This window comes from Peromyscus maniculatus, chromosome 5 (assembly GCF_049852395.1).
Source record: "Peromyscus maniculatus bairdii isolate BWxNUB_F1_BW_parent chromosome 5, HU_Pman_BW_mat_3.1, whole genome shotgun sequence".
Taxonomy (NCBI): domain Eukaryota; kingdom Metazoa; phylum Chordata; class Mammalia; order Rodentia; family Cricetidae; genus Peromyscus; species Peromyscus maniculatus.
The window spans coordinates 139,095,501-139,116,345 of record NC_134856.1 but is presented as its reverse complement, the minus strand read 5'-3'; the positions used below and the strand labels follow the sequence as shown (position 1 = coordinate 139,116,345).

The window sequence follows — 20,845 nt, the reverse complement described above, 5'->3', positions numbered from 1 at the left end:
CACCACTCAGCTCCCAAATTAATACACGGAGACTTATTCATATTTATGAATGCCTGGCCTTAGCTTGACTTGTTTCTAGCCAGCTTTTCTTAACTCAAATTATCCCTTCTATCTTTTGCCTCTGGGCTTTTACCTTTCTCTATTCTATATTCCTTTCTTTCCTTCTTTCTCTGTTCCTGGTTGGGTGGCTGGGTGGCTGGGTGGCTGGGTGGCTGGGTGGCTGGGTGGCTGGGTGGCTGGCCCCTGCTGTCCTCCCTCCTCCTTTTCTCGCTCCTCTCTCTTATTTCTTCTTCTCCAACTATTTATTCTCTCTGCCTGGCAACCCAGCCTCTTTATCTCTCCTGCCTAGCTATTGGCCATTCAGCTCTTTATTAGACCATCAGGTGTTTTAGACAGGCAAAGTAACACAGCTTTACAGAGTAAACAAATGCAACATAAAAGAATGCAACACATCCTTGCATCATTAAATAAGTATTTCACAGCATAAACAAGTGTAACACATCTTAAACTAATATTCCACAACATGGATGTGTTTGGTGTGTGTTCAAGACTGATATGATTGGGTCAGCAGGTAGTTCTGTTTCTATTTTTTTTTTTTTTTTTGGTCGGGGGACTGATTACCAAAATGGCTTCCCCAGTTTACACTTCTGCCATCTGTGAATAAACTTCTCCTTCCACACCCTCAAAAGCATTTCTTGTCACTGGTTCTCTTGGTGATAGCCATTCTGACTGTGTTGTGATGGAATCTCAAAGTAGTTTTAATACATATTTCCCTGATAGTTAATGATATCAAACAGTTTTAAAAACATTGGCCACCTTTGTTTCTACTTTAGATAAATATTTCATTAGCCTATTTACTGACTCACAGTGTGTTTGTGTGTGTGTGTAAGCACACATGTGTGGAAGTGAGGACAACCTTTGAGTGCTGGTTCCTCCCTTTTACCTTGTTTGAGATGGAACCCCTTCACCTCAGTAGTCCAGGCTGGCCTTCCAGCTTCTGGAGATTTCCCATCTCCCCTCCAGTCTCCTGTAGGGATGCTCTGGGATTGTGGATGGCTTTGCAGATCCAGACTCAGGCCATTCATCTTGTGTGGCAAAAGTTTTACTCACTGAGCTATCTCCCCAGACCTTTATATAGAGTATAGAGTATATAGTATATATAGTATATATAGTATATATTCTGTGTCTCATGCATACCTGGCAAATCTCTCTCTCATTCTGTATTTTCCTCTGCTATAGTTTCCTTTGCTTCAGACAGCAATTTTTAAAACCAAATATTCCAACACAACACGATGCAGAGACAGACTGCTTTGACGTATGCTGAGGAATGACAGTAGAGAAATACTTAAAATTCTTTGTTTTCCATATTGAAGTGTTTGTGTTTCTGTAGGTGCAGAACAACTTATCTGTGCAGTGAAAACAATGGCGTCAGTAGAATATCATATTCTCGAGGCTCAGCCCATGTGTTTCAGGCAGGTTCTTGGCATGGCAGAGTGGTGGCATGTTCAGTGCATGGTGCACACACGTGTTCAGGACGAGGCTGCAGCAAAGCTGAATGGCCATATGCAGGCGACCACTGCCAGAGACAATGTGGATTCTTGGTGTGCTTGATTTTGAGCACCATACAGGATAATATCCGTAGTCCAAGAAGCTCTGTCTAGAGAAGCCTGCTAACCTTTTGCGGGTCATAGAAACCTGAAAGAATCCACTGAATCTGTTATTGTCCCAGAAAACGGAATTCCTCTTGATCCCGCACCCAAGGGTGTGTGAATACACACAGAAAGTGGTTTTCATACAATTTCAATAGTTTCTATTTGTTTATCTAAAGTTCTAAAACCCTGACTTGACTCCCACACACAGATTCCACAGAGGGAGGGCGGCCAGCCCAGACCTGACTGCGTGCCTCTGAGTTCTTGCAGCCAGCTGCTCTTTCAAATTCCTGTTTCTAAGGCCTAAGTTCTTAAACCTAACATCTTTTGTGATACGATTAGCAGTGGGACCCTAATTAGTGAACTTGTAAATAGCCATTTGGAAGAAGAAACACAAACTTCTGATTTCTTTGCCTACGCTTGGTTCTGTTTGTGTGACTCAGTAAAAACCCAGGGGATCAGGACCCCCATCTTAGGGGCAGGAAGAGTCCGTCACCTTCCCCTGTTTCCTCCTCACCACTGCTCACACCCCCCCCCCCCCCCCCGCCACCCCATGACGCAGTGCATTCTAGTTATTGGCCTTCACAGTGCCCAGAGAAGAGAAATATGGCGGGGGAGTTCCTGGCCAAGCTGGTCTGACAAGGAGACGAGCAGGCAGGATTTGACAAACCCAACACCATCTGTTCCCCCTGTTCTAGAGTCACTCAGATCTGGAGCTGTGGCAGGATGGGGTTCTACCGACTAGTGGTGTGTGCCTGTAGCTTGGAGGTGGGTGTCGGTAGCCTGCATGTTGCACTGTCCTGAATTTTCTTGGCTCTGGCATGGATTTGAAAGAGAACGGTGACCAGGCTGTTCGCATACTCACCTCAGCTTCTGCCTGTGTTGTTTCCTGTGGTCAGATTGCCCTCGATTCCAGTCTTCCGCTGTCTCCTTGCTGAAGAGGCGGGTTCTGGGTCCGCACTGGCATTGTCTGGGCTGAGAGTGTGGTGCTGACGTTGCCCTTGCTTCTTGGCTGTGTACTCTTTCTTGGGTGACTATCAGGGTCTCCCAGCTGTTCTTCCTGCCTCCGGTGCTGCTCTCTCCCACCCCTGCACCCAGAATTTCATTCAGAAATTTCTGTCTGGAGACCCTCAGAGAACCCCACAACTGGTCAAAATGCAGATAACAACTGACCATAGAGCACTCATCTGCAGCACAGCTCCTACTCCTGAGGCTTAGGGAGCACCAGGGAGGAGGAAGCAAAGGGCTGTTAGAGTCGGGGGACCAGGACGTGTCTGCCGAGAGATCGTGTCCTCTGTCTACCTGTGAAATTACAACGACATAGTCATCTAAGCAAGACCTCCAATGACAACACCAGTGGACATGTCATCTCACAGGGCCCCACCCCTAGGTGAAGAGCTACAGGCAGTTAATGATTGATGTGTGTGTGAGAGAGAATTAGTCTTCCCCAGAGAGGAGCCCCCTGAGAGGTTATCTACTCCTGAATGGTCAGCCCTAAACACATAGATGTGTGAGCAACACTAACTGGACTCAGTAGGTTGTATTTATATATATGTATCTGTGTGGAAGAAGAGGCCATGAATTTTAGAGGGATTTGTGGGGCACAAAAGAATTTCAGGGGGGAGACGGAAGGGTGGAACTGATGTAAATACAGTACTCATGTATGAAATTCTCAGGAAAAACATTCCATCTGTTCTTGTAATTCCCTGTTTAGAATTCCCTTGTAATTCCCTTCTCAGTGGTATTACCCTTTGGATGAAGCTCCTTTGCATGATGTATAGAGCTCTGCCAGCTACGGCCATGTGTACCTCTCTGGTGTGATGTACAGAGCTCTGCCAGCTACGGCCATGTGCACCTCTCTGGTGTGATGTATAGAGCTGTACCAGCTACGGCCATGTGCACCTCTCTGGTGTGATGTATAGAGCTCTGCCAGCTACGGCCATGTGCACCTCTCTGGTGTGATGTATAGAACTCTGCCAGCTTCAGCCATGTGCACCTCTCTAGTGTGATGTGTAGAGCTCTGCCAGCTACGGCCATGTGCACCTCTCTGGTGTGATGTATAGAGCTGTACCAGCTACAGCCATGTGCATCTCTCTAGTGTGATGTATAGAGCTCTGCCAGCTTCGGCCGTGTGCACCTCTCTAGCTTCCTTCTTCACCATGTACCCTGTGCCCAGCCACCCCAGCCTTTCACTGTCTCTCAGATACAACATTCTCTTGGATTAGTCCAACATTTAGTCCACATCCACCCTTCCTTTCCACCTTTGCTGTCTCGGGAATGTCTCTTCATCCTGCTCCCCCCCACCCCCCCCCCAGATAAATGGTATCTTTCCTGGAAGGCCTCGTTATAGCTCCTAGGTGTGGTCTGTTGTTCCTTCTCTGTGTTTCTGGGACTTAGGATAGCATGGTGTTTAAAGATCCTCAAGTCAGACTCCCTTTCAGCCCACCTCGGCTCTTCAGATGTTGAGTACAAGATGAATGAGCTGCCTTCCCGGGTCTTGTTTTTTCACTCTCTGTAGGATGGGGCTGATATCACAGACATCACACACTTCTATGAGGCTTGGAAGAGGCAGGAACTAGAGTGCTTCTCTCAGTGTTTGGCCATAGTTAACACTCAAGGACTAGCTTTTCATGTCCTCATGGTAGTCTGTGCATATGTATATTCCTCTTACAAGACCTGCCCTCCTTCAGGCCGGTGAAGAGTTTGCTCGCCACACCTGGTCCCGGATGCAGTTGTCAGTAAGTGTTGCTGGAGGCCTTGTTTACAGAAACAGGTAACAGCACAGAATGCCTCCAGTTGGTTTATGAGTGATCTGAGACCCAAGGTCATCATGACCTGGATGTCTGTGCTGTATCTCTCTGGCGGTTTCCAGGACAACACAGGAAGCAGATTGGCCACAGGTGCCAAATTCGTGTCCTTTCTGTTCTGTTGGGAACTCTAGGTGACATGTCTGAGAGCAAGGCCAAGAAGGTTGAAATCAAGGACGTGGATGGGCAGACTCTCAGCAAGCTGATTGATTACATCTACACCGCGGAGATCGAGGTGACCGAAGAGAACGTGCAGGTAATCTCCGCATGGCGCATGTGCCGCACACTCCGCACCCGTCATTACCCCTCACAGCTCCTCCGGGTCACGAAAGAGAAAACCAAGCCACTTTAGCTGGATCCCATGGCCAACCAGTGGGCCAGCTGGCCCTACATGTCTCTGTCTGGCGTAAGTGGCTCTGCTTTTCAGCGCTGGGTCACATGGTACCTTTGCATGAGCCGAACCCAGGAGCGAGGAGTTTTTAGCTCATGCTGTGTTTAGGTTATGATGGAGGAACCAGAAGCTCGGAGACCCTTCTCTCTCCAGGTTGCCCTTTTATCCCAGGGAATGTGAGGCTGTTAATGTTTCTTGTCTTTTAGCATCAGTCATGTAAAGAGCTAGCACGAGGGTGGCGTCTCAGCCAGTGTGGTTGTGACTACTGTGTGTGTCTGCCTTTCCCCTCTCTCAGTCCTGCCTGGCCCTCAGTCATCTGAAGCCTGGGAAAGAGGAGTCAGTGCAGAACAAGAGGACCCAAGAGAGGACACCCATATTGTGCTCCAGTTGGGGAGATAACTGGGGAGGCACTCTTGGCCTCCACAGATCATGGGACTAAGCAGATAAGGATCCATTCGTTTGCTCTTACTATTTAACAAGAGTAATGGAATATATGTGATCGGAAGGGTTGTTGTTGTTGTTTAGTTTTGTTTTGTGGTGGTGGTTCTGTTTTTTGCACAAAGCCACCTTATTTACTTGAGGCTAACACCTCTTTAGTGATCAAGGGATTCATTTTCCTTATCAAAAACACCACACTTCCAGACTGGAGCTGTCTGAGAGGCTGAACTGGTAATTGCTTGTTCTTTTAATTCAGCCCCAGTGTTCCTATTACCGGCCACACCCTTTGTTGGGCACTGTAGCTGTGACAGCCCTGGTCCTGTGGTGTCCTCAGTGCAGGGGTGAGGACAGACATCCACCAAGCAAACACACAAGTCACATCTGTGCACAGTCCCTTGCAGTGAGGGAGGATGCCAAGGGACAACACTGTTTGCGTGAAGGAAGAGCCTTTTTTAGAGCTGAGCTTCAAGCTGAGGCTGTGGGGAGAGTGGCAGGCTGAAGGGGGCTGTTGGGGTCGGGGTGCAGGTAGGCGGAGAGAGTGACGCACACTGATTGTGCACAAGGCCTGCTGCGCCATAGTTACTACAATGATTCCAATTATCCCATACATATGAATACGTGTCTCACTGTCTTGGGTGGCCTGGAACTCAGAGATCTGCCTGCCTCTCCTCCTGAGCTGGGATTAAAGGGATGAGCCATCATGCCTGGCTCAAAATAAATTTATACACGATAAAATGTATAATTCGGATCATTAGAAAAGGCTCTGTTGTGGTCCTTACTTCCTAAGATGATAACAGCAACGAGGTGTTAATAAATAATTATTTAATATCATGGTATTAATTTATAAATAAAAGTAATAGGGGATCAGCCAGTAAAAAGATCATCTTTATAACCCTGGTCTAACCCAGTGCTGATTTCTCTGGCTCACAGGCACATTATGTGAAGGCGGATGCCAGGGGGTTCCACAGCCAGAGAGCTCTGCAGAGAGTGACTTTGTCCAGGAGGGAGGGGTGGGGGAAGGGCAGTGAAGGGGTGCAGTTGGGAGGACGAGTGGAAACAGAGCCTATGGGGTTAGTGGGGGGACAGCCCGGCAGCCTGCCACTGCTCCTACGCCCTTACTTCAGCTCCTCCTCCCCCATGTGACTGCGGTGGGGGGGCGGGGTACCGTTCAGTCTGTGTGCTTCCCGCCCGCCTACCAGAGCCTTCTCACCCCCCCCCCCCCCACTGCCAGGTTCAGTCTCCTCCCCAGAGCGCAGGTGGTAAGAGTACTCATTCTGTAGGTGTTCACAAACTGACTATGCTCCGACCCAAGTCACTCCATCTCTCTGTGCCTCCTTTTCTCAGAGTGTTTTCATCAGTGTGGGCATGATAATATCATCTAATCTGATAGAGCTGGTGTGAGCAGTAACCATGTTGACATGACCGCTTCAGAGCGGGACCCGGCACACGGTGTAGATTATTACTTAAAACAGGGAGCTGTGATGTCATTACAATCAATACACAGAAGGCACTGGATGCTGATGGGGATTGAGGACAGGTAGCCAGGTAGGGAGTAGGAACCGTGGTAAAGGATGGGGGGCTAACCCCATCTGATCTAGAAGTGTCTGGCAATTCCCCCAAGTAGGAGCATAGTTTGGGATACCTCCTGGGTATGCCCAGAATGCTTGGCATGGACAGAGGCCTGGACCAGGCACCAGCAATTCTTCTGAGAAGGGCCTTTGGGCTATCTTTTCAGTAGCTAGGGGAGAAAAGCACCATCTAGAAGGCACAAGGCCGTGGACTGACTAGGGCCTTCTCCCTTGTGCTGGGCTGTCCACCTCCGTCGGATCCGTCATTCAGCACCTCTCTTTTGAGCGACTGCCCTGTGGTGGCAGACAGTGTCTGCAGAGAAGTTGCTATGACAGGCTGCTTCCTCAAGGAACAGCTGCTCTGTGGGCAGAGACAGACGGCGGGCCTGGTGGAGGCATCCAGGAGGAAGCAGCCACTGCTGCCTGGTGGGGATAAGCAGGGCAGACCACACTCAGGAAATGTTTGGGCCAAACTTTGTAGGAAGAGGGGGTGGTCTGGCTTGCCTCTTCTGTCCTTGTGCCCCTCCCCTTCCCCAGGCTGTGAGTCTCCTCCCCAGTCACGTCCCTCGGAGGTGTGGCTCTCCCATGGTGGAGGTGGCAACAGTTGGGCCTGACACTGATGCCTAAGAACCCAGGCTACGCCAGTCCCTCCGCTTCCTCCTCACTGGCACCTCCCGGGAGACTGACGCCATCCCTGTTGGCAGCTAATGCACAGAAGGACTTAGTAACCTGGGTCACGTGGAGTAAGTGGAGTGGCGACCTGACCCCGCTCCCTCTGACTAACCTTTGTGGAAGTGAGTGACCTGAGCCTTGGTGTCTGCTCCCGGTGGTTGATTATAATCAAAACTGACGTCGTCGCTGTGACTGCGACTGCCATAAGTGCGTCACCCGGTCATTCTCAAAAGCTGTTATGGCATTGCTGTGGCCATGACCACTGTGCTGTTGAGACTGAGAAACATAGGCCATTGTCCTCAGCCACATGGCCAGTAAGTGGAGACACCCTTCACCTGGCGCTCTGGCCGCCCTTCACCTGGCTCTCTGGCCGTCTTCACCTGGCACTCTGGCCGCCCTTCACCTGGCACTCTGGCTGCCCTTCACCTGACACTCTGGCCGTCCTTCACCTGGAGTTCTTCACCTGGCACTCTGGCCGTCCTTCACCTGGCACTCTGGCCGTCCTTCACCTGGAGTTCTTCACCTGGCACTCTGGCCGTCCTTCACCTGGCACTCTGGCCGTCCTTCACCTGGCGCTCTGGCCGTCCTTCACCTGACACTCTGGCCGTCCTTCACCTGGAGTTCTTCACCTGGCACTCTGGCCGTCCTTCACCTGGAGTTCTTCACCTGGCACTCTGGCCGTCCTTCACCTGGCACTCTGGCCGTCCTTCACCTGGCGCTCTGGCCGTCCTTCACCTGACACTCTGGCCGTCCTTCACCTGGAGTTCTTCACCTGGCACTCTGGCCGTCCTTCACCTGACACTCTGGCCGTCCTTCACCTGGCGCTCTGGCCATCCTTCACCTGGCACTCGGGCCATCCTTCACCTGACACTCTGGCCATCCTTCACCTGGCGCTCTGGCCGCCCTTCACCTGGCACTCTGGCCACCCTTCACCTGATACTCTGGCCGTCCTTCACCTGGCACTCTGGCCGCCCTTCACCTGGCACTCTGGCCACCCTTCACCTGATACTCTGGCCGTCCTTCACCTGGCACTCTGGCCACCCTTCACCTGGCACTCTGGCATGCTCTCCTTGGTGTCTGGCCCTGCACCCCCACACCCCCAGATGCAGTTCCAGGACTAGGTGCTTTCTGAGGCAGGGCATTTCCTCTTGTTTTTGCAAAAGGAAGCGAAGCCCGTGACGGGATATCCTCTGCTGTGTTTTCACATTATCAGAGGGAGAGAAAAAACAAGACAGGCCCAGCCCATGAAAAACGGAGGGTTGGCCATTGCAACGTGAGGGGAACCTGTAAACTCTTCTCCATGGGCCATTTCAGGGTCTTAGGAAGGAGGTGGGAAAGGCAAACAGGAGCTTGACCCAGGGCAATCTTCCACGCTGATAGGTAGTTCCTGCTGCCTCTTTCCAGGTCTTGGCCTTCTGTCCCCTCAGTGGCCAAGTGGTCCATCCTATGGCTCTACCCCCATAGTCCACTTCAATGCAGAGAATGGAGCTGGGCTCGGGAAGTAGAGAAGAGGAAATGCTCAAGTCCTGCAGTTGTGGAAGACAGGGTCAATCAGTCACTTCATACATGTTTCCCCGTGTGTGTGTGTGTGTCCTTGTCTGATGTGGCCCCAGTTTATCCCTGAGCCACAGTGCATGGAGACTGCTAATCTCTTGGTCTCCCCATCCTCTCCTTCGATATCCTGACCACCTCCTCCACTTTCCTTCCTGTCCTGAGTGAAGGAAGTGGGGTGGGGGAGCAAAGGACCTTTGAGTGTGAAATCAAAGAGTGTGGGAGCCGTTAGGGAAACCGCTAGCCCTGTGCATTGTGGGAAGCCAGTTCAAGGTGCTCAGGTGGGAGTGGGCGGAGCAAGACGAGGGTGTGGGAGTGGGCGTGGGCTCCAGAACGGCGGAGTCTCATTAGTTTTTGGGCCCGAAGTGGGTTTTGCGAACAGGAGGGAAGCTGATAGCTGTGTGGGTAGTTTGCCCACGGAGGGGTGAGGTGCGAAGAGTGTAAGCTAACATGTGCCCAGGAAATAATTCATAATTTATTATTTTTCTCGAGCTGGTTATCATGAGCTTGGAAACTTAAGCAGTAAACCATGCTTACTTCCTGGAGAGAAGGAGGGGGAGGGGGAGCCTCCCTGTGTCTCTGGCATGGTCTTGCTGGAGCTTGGCAGGGATGCAGTCTGGGGATAGACAGGAATCTCAGTCACCTTGAGACTCACTGGTAAGATGTAACCCCCGTCCTAGCATGAATACATGCCCCAGGGTGCCTAGAACTGAGGGGTCCCCCCGGATTGTTCTAAAACTAGCAGGGTCAGACAGTGCAGGATGATTGGCCAAGGGGCTGTGGGGGTGTGGGGGGGCACTTGGTGTCGAGCTTTCCGTTCCCAGTGTGTGTTCAGCAAGAATGGCTAACGGGCCTCCACCTCACTGGCAGGCACAAACTAATCTGGTCTTGGAATCTGTGTGGCCAGGCTGAGCGAGCGGCCCACAGGTTAATTGAGTTTTCCAGTTTATGGTTGCTTAGTGGGCGGAGGCTGCATGCTGGGGATGGCGCTCTGGCAGTTAGATTTGGGCTGTAGTTGAGTTCACCTGTGTTTTAAAACTCTGAGGTGAAGGAGATTTTTATCTTTATCTTCTTCAGGAATGAATCAGTGGGCCAGAAAACGCCAAGGACACTGTGCTAATTTAGCTCAGCCTCGTGGGGACACAGCGGCGGCAGGCAGTCTGGGGGGTGGAGGAGTGGCCTTTCCAGGGAGAAGGTGAAGCTGTAGGTGGACAGAGCTCTCCCCGTAGAGAGGGGGTGCCTGCTCCGTCCACACACAGTGGGTTCTTGGGTGGGCCATTGGTGCATTTGGGGAGGGATGCTGAATGGGGCCCGACCATCCTTCCACAGCATCGGAGGTCCTGTGACGTCCCTCAGTCCTGTCAGACCAGGACAGTTGGCTACTCTTTGTGAAAGGCCAAGGCCTGGGGATGATCAGTGGGACATTGTTTTGGGCCTAAGCACATAGAGGTGAAGGGAGGATATATGGAGGGTGCAGAGATGTTTTGGGAGAAGATCAGTATCCAGCATTTAAATTATATATATGATATATGATGTATGTGTATATATATGGCCACAGCTGCAGACATGCCTGTTGCCATGTCTTCCTAGGCAAGTCATTGTGGATGGGAACAGCTGGAGTTGGTCTGGCTCAGCCTCTGCTGTGGATATCACTCTATATAAATAAAACACTGATGGCCAGTGACCAGGCAGGAAGTATAGGCGGGACAAAGAGAAAGGAGAATTGGGGAAACAGGAAGAAGGGGAGAGAGACACTGCCAGCTGCCGCCATGACCAGCAGCATGCGAAGACACTGAAAGCCAGAGGCTATGGATTTGTTCCAGATTAAGATACATCAGGTTTGACCAGCCAAGACCACCTGAAAGGTCTCTGATGACACCATGGCCCAGATGATCCAACATCCAGAATCGTTTCAAGGCAACTGGCTCAGACGATACAGCCTCATGGACTACTCCATGATCCTAAAATTTTCTTTGTGTCCCCATAAGATACAGCACCCCCCTCCAGCAGGAAGTAGTAAGAGAAGCTACACCCAAATTCCCAAATTCCCAAATATACCAAGCTGGCTTTGGAGATGTGTAAAAGTTAAAACCTTCCTTTTTAAAAAAAGAAGAAAAGGGGAAGTGCTGTGGATATCACTCTATATAAATAAAACACTGATGGCCAGTGACCAGGCAGGAAGTATAGGCGGGACAAAGAGAAAGGAGAATTGGGGAAACAGGAAGAAGGGGAGAGAGACACTGCAGCCACTGCCAGGACAAGCAGCATGTAAAGACTCTGGTAAGCCACCGGCCACGTGACAAGGTATAGATTTATAAAAATGGGTTAATTTAAGATAAAAGAACAGTTAGCAAGAAGCCTGCCATGGCCATACAGTTTATAAGTGATATAAGCGTCTGAGTGATTATTTTATAAGTGGATTGTGGGACTGCTTGGGGAACCTGGAGAGAAGCCCTCCAGCAACACTCTCCCTGAGAACTGGGGGAAGAGCTGGGAGGAAGGACCTGGGATCAGGGAATTGCTACGAGGAACTAGTGCTGGGCTCTGTAAGTTACAGAATCTTAAACCAATGCTCAGTGGCTTTCCCTCTGAGTTTCCTTTTGGTAAATTATCCTGGCTACTGCCTCTTCCACAGAGTGAGTTGGACAGCAGAGTCCGGGGGGCATGACTTTTATCTTGTTTTTATGATCTAGAGGGCAGGTTTGGGCAGCCGTGGGAAGCTTGACAGGGGTTGGTAGTGAGCGCCCAGCCGACCTGCTCAATCCAGTCTCCCCTGGTTCTTAGGAAAAACATTGCAGCACACACTCAGGCAAGAACTATTCTGTTTTCCATGATGCAGAATAAGTAAGTGTCCTGTGACTTTTAAAAAGAAAACCCAGCTCCCCTCTCGGTCGGTTGATAAGCACCATAAAAGCAAGATCTGGTCGTTTTGCTTACTACTGAATCTTAGAGCCCTGACCAGTGCCTGACACGTAGACACTCAGCAGGTAGATAGAGAATGAGGCAGTGGGCAACGCATTAAGTACCTTTCTGAGTGAGGACAGCACACTGCAGTTTGCAGGGAAGTGGTCCCCAGACTTGTCTAGCTAGAGAAGCATGTGAGGGAGCCTTCAACATATCCCCATGCCCAGGTCATACTGCTGTGCGACACTATCCCAGGGGAGAGGCAAATAAACACCTCTTCACCCTAGATAGGGAACCGGCTGTGGACCAAATTACAGATGCCACCGCAGTCTAACTTGGTAAACCAATGAGTTTTATTGGGGCTACTTACAGGGATATTGGTGAAGGGTCACTTACAGGAGCAAAAATGACTCAAAGACAGCTGCATCACCAAAGCCACCCCAGCAAGGGTGGCAGCTCACAGAGATCTGGAGCACACTGTGGAATCTAGTCAGCTCAACAGGTTGGAGAGTGTCCTTTGCATGTAGCTCAGTCGGTCTGAAGCTCGGCTGGTCTCCCCTTCCTCCAGCAGCTCAGCTTGCCAGAGAGTGTCTCTCCTGAGTCCTTATGCATGTAGCAGCCTGGGGAGGGAGAGGCTATGGAGCTGGTGGGTTTCAGGGACTTCCTGAAGCAGTTGGGTTGCCTGCTTCCTTAGCTTTAGAGCCTCCTGGAAGGGTAGGATGTTTCTCCTCCCCTTAGACCACCCTGCTGTTTTACCTCCCCATAGACATCTGTGTCATAGCAAGCTTTCCTCCCGGATGGAAGGCTTCCATTTCAGAAGAAACCACACCAACAGTCCACACTATCGGAATCTTTAGATGGGACACCCAGGTATCAGGATTTGCAATTCTCTGGGGTACGCCGGTGTATACAACAAGCATATGGAGCCTGTGTGTGTGCTGTACAAGTGTTAGACATGTGCAGCACACATGCACACATTTTGTCACATTGAGTGTGGCTCCTGGCCCGGCAGGTAGAAGGTGGCTTGAGTTCTTAGTAATGAATCGGATCGGCCCGCCTTCCTGCTGAACTTAAACCTGCACTTTACTAAGGTTCTGGGATGGAGACCATCCTGGAGACTTTACAGGAGAAAATGATACTGGTACTCCACCCTTGAGTGTGACTTTAAGGGCAGGGTAGCAGAAAATGAGGCTGCAAAGCAGGCTGGGAAGTTTGGACTAGTCAGTGAGAAGGCAGTGGAGAGCCATGAGGAAATCTTGAGTATAAGGCCACAGAAACATGGGGAGAGTGATTTTGGGGGATGAGCTCCTTCCGCAGGACGGGAGTCTCAGAGTGTTACCTTCTCTTGCAGGTGCTGCTTCCGGCAGCCAGCTTGCTGCAGCTCATGGACGTTCGGCAGAACTGCTGCGACTTCCTGCAGTCTCAGTTGCATCCCACCAACTGCCTGGGCATCCGTGCATTTGCAGACGTGCACACTTGCACGGACCTCCTGCAGCAGGCTAACGCCTATGCAGGTAAGGCAGGGCAGCCTGCATCTCCTCTGCACTCCTGGACTTGGTCGCCTGGCCTGTTGAGGACCTTCAGAGGTTTTGAGACTCAGTTTCTATTGCAGAGCAGCTCTGATCTGGTTAGGGAGACAAAACACAGATAGTTAACAGTGGACAGGTTTCGCTCACTGCCAAGTGGAATGTGGTTAATTTGTACATGGATGGTATAGCCAGCAGAGAAAGGTCTGAGAAGACTTGGGAGAGTGTGTCAGGGCGTGTGTGAGAGAGAGTATGAGAGTGTGAGTGTGTATATGAGTATGGGAGTGTGGATGTGTGAACTTGTGTATGTATGGGTATGTATGAATTTGTGTGTTTGCATGTGTATGTGTGTGTGTGTGTGCATGTGTATGAATATTTGTGTGTATGTGTGTGTTGCATAAACTGAGCTTAGGGTTGAAATAGATCTTTTTTGTTTAAGACACATTTTCTTTGGTCAAATGGTTCTATGTAGATGATATTGGAAGTTAAATACATTCTGGGCTCCTGGTGATTAATAAGTATCCTCTTTATACACTGTCTTGTTTTCTAGACTCACTGATTTTTAAGTCTGAATGGAATTGAGTGCAAGATGGGTGTGGTGTCACACATCTGTGACTCAGCACTGCAGAGGCAGGAGGATCACCACAACTTCATGGCCAATATGGGCTACAAGATGAAACCCCATGTCAAAACCAAACCCAAAGCAACCAAATCAGCCAGCCAACCCCCAAAGGAGAATGAAAATGCAGAGTCAGATTCACTTTAAGCTAGTTATCTGGGGCTGGAGAGAGAGCTCAGCAGTCCGGAGTACATGCTGCTCTTGCAGAGGGCCCGAGTGGACTTCCCAACACCTGTGTTGGTGCCGCACATACTTTAACTCCAGCTCAAGGGATCTGATGCCCTCTTCTGGTCTCCATGCATGCTTGCACTCACATGCACATACCCACATGCAGACACATAATTAGACAAAAATTTAAACAAAAAGCTATTTCATGTGCTGGCTTCCTCCATTTACCTCATAAAATTGTGAACACTGTGAATTTTAAATTTATTTGTTTTGGATTCATGAGATGACTTCTTCAGGAGAGTAAGATCAGGCCTTCACAGACTTCCTTTCCCTCATGCACACGGTCTTACCCACACTTCATCCTCTATCTTCCTCACAACTGAGCCACTCAGTTATTACAATGAGGTGTTTTAACCAGAAAAATGTTTGTGAACATCAGAAAGGCAGCAACTGTCCTGTTCTTTAGTACGTGTGCGCAACTAGACAGCAGGATGAGCCTCAGTCTGACAACATGTTTTCTGGGCAACACTGTCCCTTCGAGAGAGCTTGTCATCCTGGTGTTTGTGTGGAGTCTTGGAGGGAGTATGCATGAAAGTAACCGTGCAGTCCACCATGTTTAGCAAGACACTTTCCCTCACCGTTCATTGCAGCAAACAGAAAGTTAACTAGGAAATGGGTCTGGCCATTTTAACTGCTAGGCTTGTACACAGCGTCCTCCTTGTCTATCAGTGAAAAGCTTTATTTTGTCCCACACGCGGCTGAATACTGCCATGCCTGCTTCTGTTCTGCTTCCTCTCTAGCCAGGACTTTGGAAATGAGCTGAGGACCTGCAGTCAGCCCTGTGTGGCATTAGTCCCTGTGTCCATGAGACGACAAGCAAGTGCCCAGTTTCCTTTTGTTCTCTAATCAGCCCCTTGGCACAGAGGTGCACATGACCAATGGCCACAGACTGTCGCTCCTCACTGCTCAGGCGCACATGACCAATGGTTAAGATGGCCTTGAAGCTGACCACTGTGAAGGACTTCTCTAGTAGCCTGGTTCTCAGTCCTGTTGGCTGTGAGCCTGAGCTCCCCGCTTGTCATCTGTCCACTTGTGCTCTCCTTTCTCCGCCTTTTCTCTCCAGCAAGGGTCCCCAAGTGGACGAGGCCACTTTCCTGCAGGATGTTGTTCAGGTTTTACTTAGCAGGAGCTGGGCCGGGATAAGCATCTGCATGCATGCGGTCCCACTCTAAGCATTTATCAGTGTAGCAAAGATACGATGCTGAGCTGCTTGCACGTCTGGTCCCTTCTTCCTCGTCTCCTTCACCAGCCCCTCTGCGAGCCCACCTAGCATATGCAGGAATACAAGCGCCGTGTTTTCGTCATCCCCTCTTGCCCTGGTTGATGATAAGCCTGATCTGTGGGGGGATGGAGACGACGCATCTCGCTGGTGCTCCCTGGTCCTGATGCTGTCAAAGTGATCGGCCTCTGGCAGCAGTGCAGGTGCACACGCGTCTGTCCGTCAGAGGCCAGTGAATTTCCTTTGCTGGTATTTATTGGGCTTTTACTTTGGTCCCCCCTATGCGAAGCACTTCATGGACATCCTGGTTGAACGTATACAATCATTGATGAAACCAAAGTCCAAAGAGACAAGATGTAGCTAGTAAGGGCAGGGACGGAATTCAAACCCAGGGCCGATGTTTGCAGCTGTTGTCTCCCACAGCTTCCAGTTTGCGCACAAGGGTAGCTGCATGAGCCATCAGGGGGAGTGCAGGTAGCTGGTGGACCTAGTCCGTTGAAATGGTGTGCTTGGTAGCCTGTGTCATGGAGTTACCAAATTCCAGCATCTAAGAGTGTAGACAGACAGACAGACAGCTGATGCTAGGATAGAGTTACAGCCATCTTGGGGTTGGGAAAGTGCAACATGGACGTCTTCTTCTCTTCCTGGTTGCACCATATCCCCACAGCCACACAGAGGTTGTCCCCTCACTGCATGAGTGACCGTTCCTGTGTGCCATGGCTCAGTTAGCAGGCGTGGGAGACATGGGGTCTGGGGTGCAGGCCTGTGACCATCTCTCAGATGGCCTTCAGCTCTGCACAAGAGGCAGGTCATGCTTTTAAGGTACAGCTAATCAGAGGTCAGAGACACAATGGGAAGACAGTAGAAGGGAAGTGACAGAAGACTGCCGTGTTCAGAGAGGGGTTAGGATGAGGATGGTGTGTGGGGTGGGGTGGGCCTTCTCCATTTTGTTGATTTTTATCTCTGGCCTCAGATGGGGCTTGGTACTCTCGGATACCCCCACTTCTTGAGACAGATCTTTCCCTTTACTTTGTTGTACTGTGAATTTGGATGTATAGAACCTACTAGGGTCACATACAAGGAACGGTGTTGGGTCTATGGTCACATGCCTTCTAGAAGGGAATCTGTCCTGCATTACAAGGTGTTTTCAGGCCAACATTGCAAGAAAAAACCCTTTGGGTCAGATCCAGGAGTCAACACTACTGGCTGAGTGACTCTGGCCTGTCTCCTCTGTGATGGGGATGATACACCTTACTGTTTCAGGATGGTGGGGGATGACAGGTAGCAGGAGGAGGTGTCCTGTAGCAGATGCCCCGGAGATAGTGTTCTGGATCTCCCATGACATACCCATCTGCTGCCCTGAGGGAGCCTCAGAGCCAGTTCCAGGCTGTGAACACTAGAACTCATGGCAACTGACCTCTGGTTTTCAAACCATGTGCACATTGGGGAAGGGGACCAGTTCAATGCTCCTGATTTGTGGTTTCCTTTATTTGGAAACACAGGCAGGTGGATCTGCGGTCCCTCATCTCCCCTCCACCATCTCTAGCCGACCGGGTTCTGCCTTCACTTGTCTGCCGCCCCAGCTTGTCCCTGAACACGGTTTTTTTCCTAACAGATGGTTACTATTTCAACTTTAACACAAAACTTACGATCATTCCAGGAAAGCAGACTGGCAGAAAGACCGTGAGAGGCAGGACAGTTCCACTCAGAATGAAGTTCGGGCAGTGCCTTTGTGTGTCTCCTCTCGGAGGCATCAGGAGCTCCTACATTGCACATACATGTTTCATGGGCTGGAGAGATGGCTCAGCCATGAAGAACACTGGCTGCTCTTCTAGAGGACCCAGGTTCTGTGCCCGGCTTCCACATGGCTCACAGCCATCTGTAACTCCAGTTCCGGGGGATCTGATGCCCCCTTCTTTTTGACCTCCAAGGGCACCAGGCACTCATGTGGTGCATAGACATACATGCTGGCAAACACTCATGAACATAAAATAATAAAAAAATGCTCCCTTGGTTATAAAGTTTCTTAGCAGGTTCTGGGCAGTTTCCCATATCTACAGTTACATTTCTATACCTATACTAAACTTCATAAAATATATACTACTGTATGAGGCAAGTTATCTTCCTGTCTGTCAAAAGTGAAAGTATGAAAGCCTGCCAGTCGCCTGCCTTCTCTGAAGGGGTCAGGGGAAAATATCAAATATAACTATAGGATGTATATATATGTGTTTTAACTAACACAGACACATTCATACCCATTGTACTTTAAATTTTTTGACATGTTATTTTATATGTTTGGATGTATGTCTGTGTACCTTGTGTATTCCTAGTGCCCATGGAGGCCAGAAGAGGGCATTGGATCTCCTGGAACTGGAGTTACAGGCAGTTGTGACCCAGGTCCTCTGGAAGAGCAACCATTGCTCTTGACTCATGATCCACCATGCCAGTACCTACCCATTATGCTTTTATTTGATCTATTACAAAATCTTAGAATCATGTCCAGATTCTTGAGTAAGGATGTCCATTTTAATATGTGTGTGTATGTGTGTGTGTGTGTGTGTGTGTGTGTGTGTGTGTGTGTGTGTGATATGGGTATGGTATACTTAACTAGTACTCTGTTGAGGGATATTAATGCTTCCACTTTTACTTTTACAGAACATACTTCAGTGAGCATTAAATATTTTTACATTTATTTTATTTTGGTTGGGGGATCCTGGGTTCCATGGTACATGCAGAAGTTAGAGAACAACTCATGGGAGTCAGTTTTCACCTTTGACCCTATGTGTTCTGGAGATTGAACTCAGGTTGTAGGACTTGGCCACACCTACTTGCTTGCTGGCCCTCAGTAAAGTAAGCATTCTTACTCATAATATTTCGGAGTATACTTGGCAGGATATAATCTTGGTAGCATAATGGGACTAGAGAAAATGTACATTTAAACTGATGTGGCTGGAGATACAGTACAGTGGTAAGTACTTGCCTAGTGTGTATGGACCCTGAGTTTGATTCCCAATTCTATGTACATGGACAGACAGATACTGTCAAGATTTTCTCTTCTTAAACGAAGAAGAAGAAAATAAAAAGCCGGCTCTTGCTTTCTGATAAGTCTCCAGCCTTCCAGGTGAGAGGAGAACTTGTGTGTGTGTGTGTGTGTGTGTGTGTGTGTGTGTGTGTGTGTGTGTGTGTGTGTGTGTGTGAGTGTGTGTGTGTGTGTGTGTGTGTGTTGGGGGCCACCACCTCTCTATTCAGCGCACTGTTTGCTTCCTGTTTGGAATGACCCAGGCTCCTGCAGCTTAGCCGTCCTTCCTGCTTCCTCTGGGTCCAGTTTGACGCGCAGGGTGACGAGCCGTGACTTTTGCTCCGATGCTGCTATGTTTATTCTGAGTGGGAGGAGAGTGGGTCCACATTTAGAAGTTGTCTGCTCAGACCTCTGCCCTCAGCCGACAGTATCTCAGTCCTTGCGGGCAGCTGGAGGCTGGAAAAGGTCAAGTTTTGCACACTCTGTTTCTTATCCCTCGTAATTGTGCCTGACTGCTTAATCTTTAACCTCAGAGGCCGGGGCCGGGTTATGAGGACTTCGTTGTTTGGTAGTTAGAGGCCCATGAGCCTGGGCCATCAGTGGAGCTGCTTAGGGGATTTTAATGGGACCTTATTAAGGCAATGGCAATTAAAATTCTTTGGGTATGTTGTTTACATCAACCTGCCAAAGCTGAGCTGAAACCCTCCAGCCACAGATGGAAAAGCCATTTAATTTCATGTGCTCATGAAGAGCAGTGCCCCCCCCCTTGATTGATTAGGTCATTGGTGGAGTGAAGTAATTAAATCAAGAGCAGATAAGTTTTGCAAAGCATTTAAACAAGTGAATCCCTGGCCCGGTGAGGGATTCTTATGACTGGCTGCACCCAATGTGCCACGAGGAGAAGATGATGGTGGCGGTGGGAACTTTAGTGTTCTGAACACTTGCTGTGTCCCAGACACACTGTCCCAGTAGCACTGACGACTGGGCAGTTTTGAGAAGCCCACGGCAGTGTGTGTGGGTGTGCATGCATGTGTGCCTGAGTGTGGGCACCTGAGAGAGTAAGAGGAGCACACATGTTTCTCTTGGAGGGGACATAAGACACAGGCTACACAGAGAATGTTTCCTGCCTTCTGTGGGGAGAGTGAAAGAAATATTTGGAGTCTGAGGGCTCATAGCTCTGCCCTTCTGGGAGAGGTCAGGGTGAGCTCTATTATTTCCCTGTGGAAGCCCAGCTTTCTCCTCGGAGCAGAGAAACTGTGGGGCTGAAAAACAAATGCTGCCTCAGGAAAGCTGACCGCTGTTCTCCAAAAACAGAACACTAAGGAACCATGTGTGTGTGTGTGTGGGGGGGCACCTGGGCAGCTCTTCTAAAGCGCTCCCTCCCTGCCACGTGCTTTGACTCCGCTCAAGCCCTTTGGTCTCCACCGGGATTCCCAGTGCCTGTGTCCAGTAGCTCAGTTCCTGGACATTCCTCATTGGCCCTGGGGTTTGGGGGGTTCATGTCACCTCTAAAATCAAAGAAGTCACAGATGGGTTATGAATTCCTTTGTTCTGAGCTCAGAGTGGTCCAGAGCAAAGGTCTGGTTCATTTCATCCCATTAAGAAAAGGCTGGTTAGAGCTCGCTGGGGAGGTGGCTCCGAGCCTGTGTCTTAAGCCACCCTAAAGAACATGATGGAAGCAAGATAATAATTGTAGATACAACTAGTTGGTTTGGGCACTGAGAGGTTAGCTCTGAGCAAGATGGATTTGGTGTTTGCCCTCATGAGTTCCCCAGTCCCTGTATTGTGGAAAGATCTCCTATGGTAAAGCAGGGGAATGGGGATATGTAAGTTATGGCATTTCCCTGTTTGGGGGGAAACTTTGGGAACATGGATGAATATGCTTGGCGACTGAAGTTTCTTGGTCCTGCCTGGGCCCACGATCCAGACCAATCTCTCCCACTTGCAATTCTTCAGCCACTTATAAAATAATCACTCAGAGGCTTATATATTAATTACAGACTGGTCTACAGCTCAGGCTTCTTGTTAGCTAGCTCTTTCATCTTAAATTAACTCATTTCTATTCCTATTAATCTATATCTTGCCACGTGGCCATGGTTTTATCAGCAGCTGGTGTGTTGCTCCTTGGGCTGGCTTCTGCCCTGACCCTACCCTCATCTCTCGGTATCTATCTTGGATTTCCTGACTGGCTCTTATCCTGCCTTAGCATAGGCCAAAACAGCTTCTTTATTAACCAATAGTAGCAACACATATT

General features: G+C 49.6%; 1 protein-coding gene across 4 annotated transcripts in view; it reads left to right on the top strand.

Moving 5' to 3' along the window:
• The window catches only part of Klhl3 (kelch like family member 3), a 121,413-nt gene that overhangs the window by 41,589 nt on the left and 58,979 nt on the right, over nucleotides 1-20,845 (top strand). For all 4 annotated transcript variants that reach the window (XM_006976751.4, XM_042278570.2, XM_076573441.1 and 1 more), the window contains exons 4-5: nucleotides 4,591-4,712; nucleotides 13,332-13,494. In XM_006976751.4, coding sequence (XP_006976813.2) covers nucleotides 4,591-4,712; nucleotides 13,332-13,494 — 285 coding nt within the window. The remainder of the gene's footprint in view (nucleotides 1-4,590; nucleotides 4,713-13,331; nucleotides 13,495-20,845) is intronic.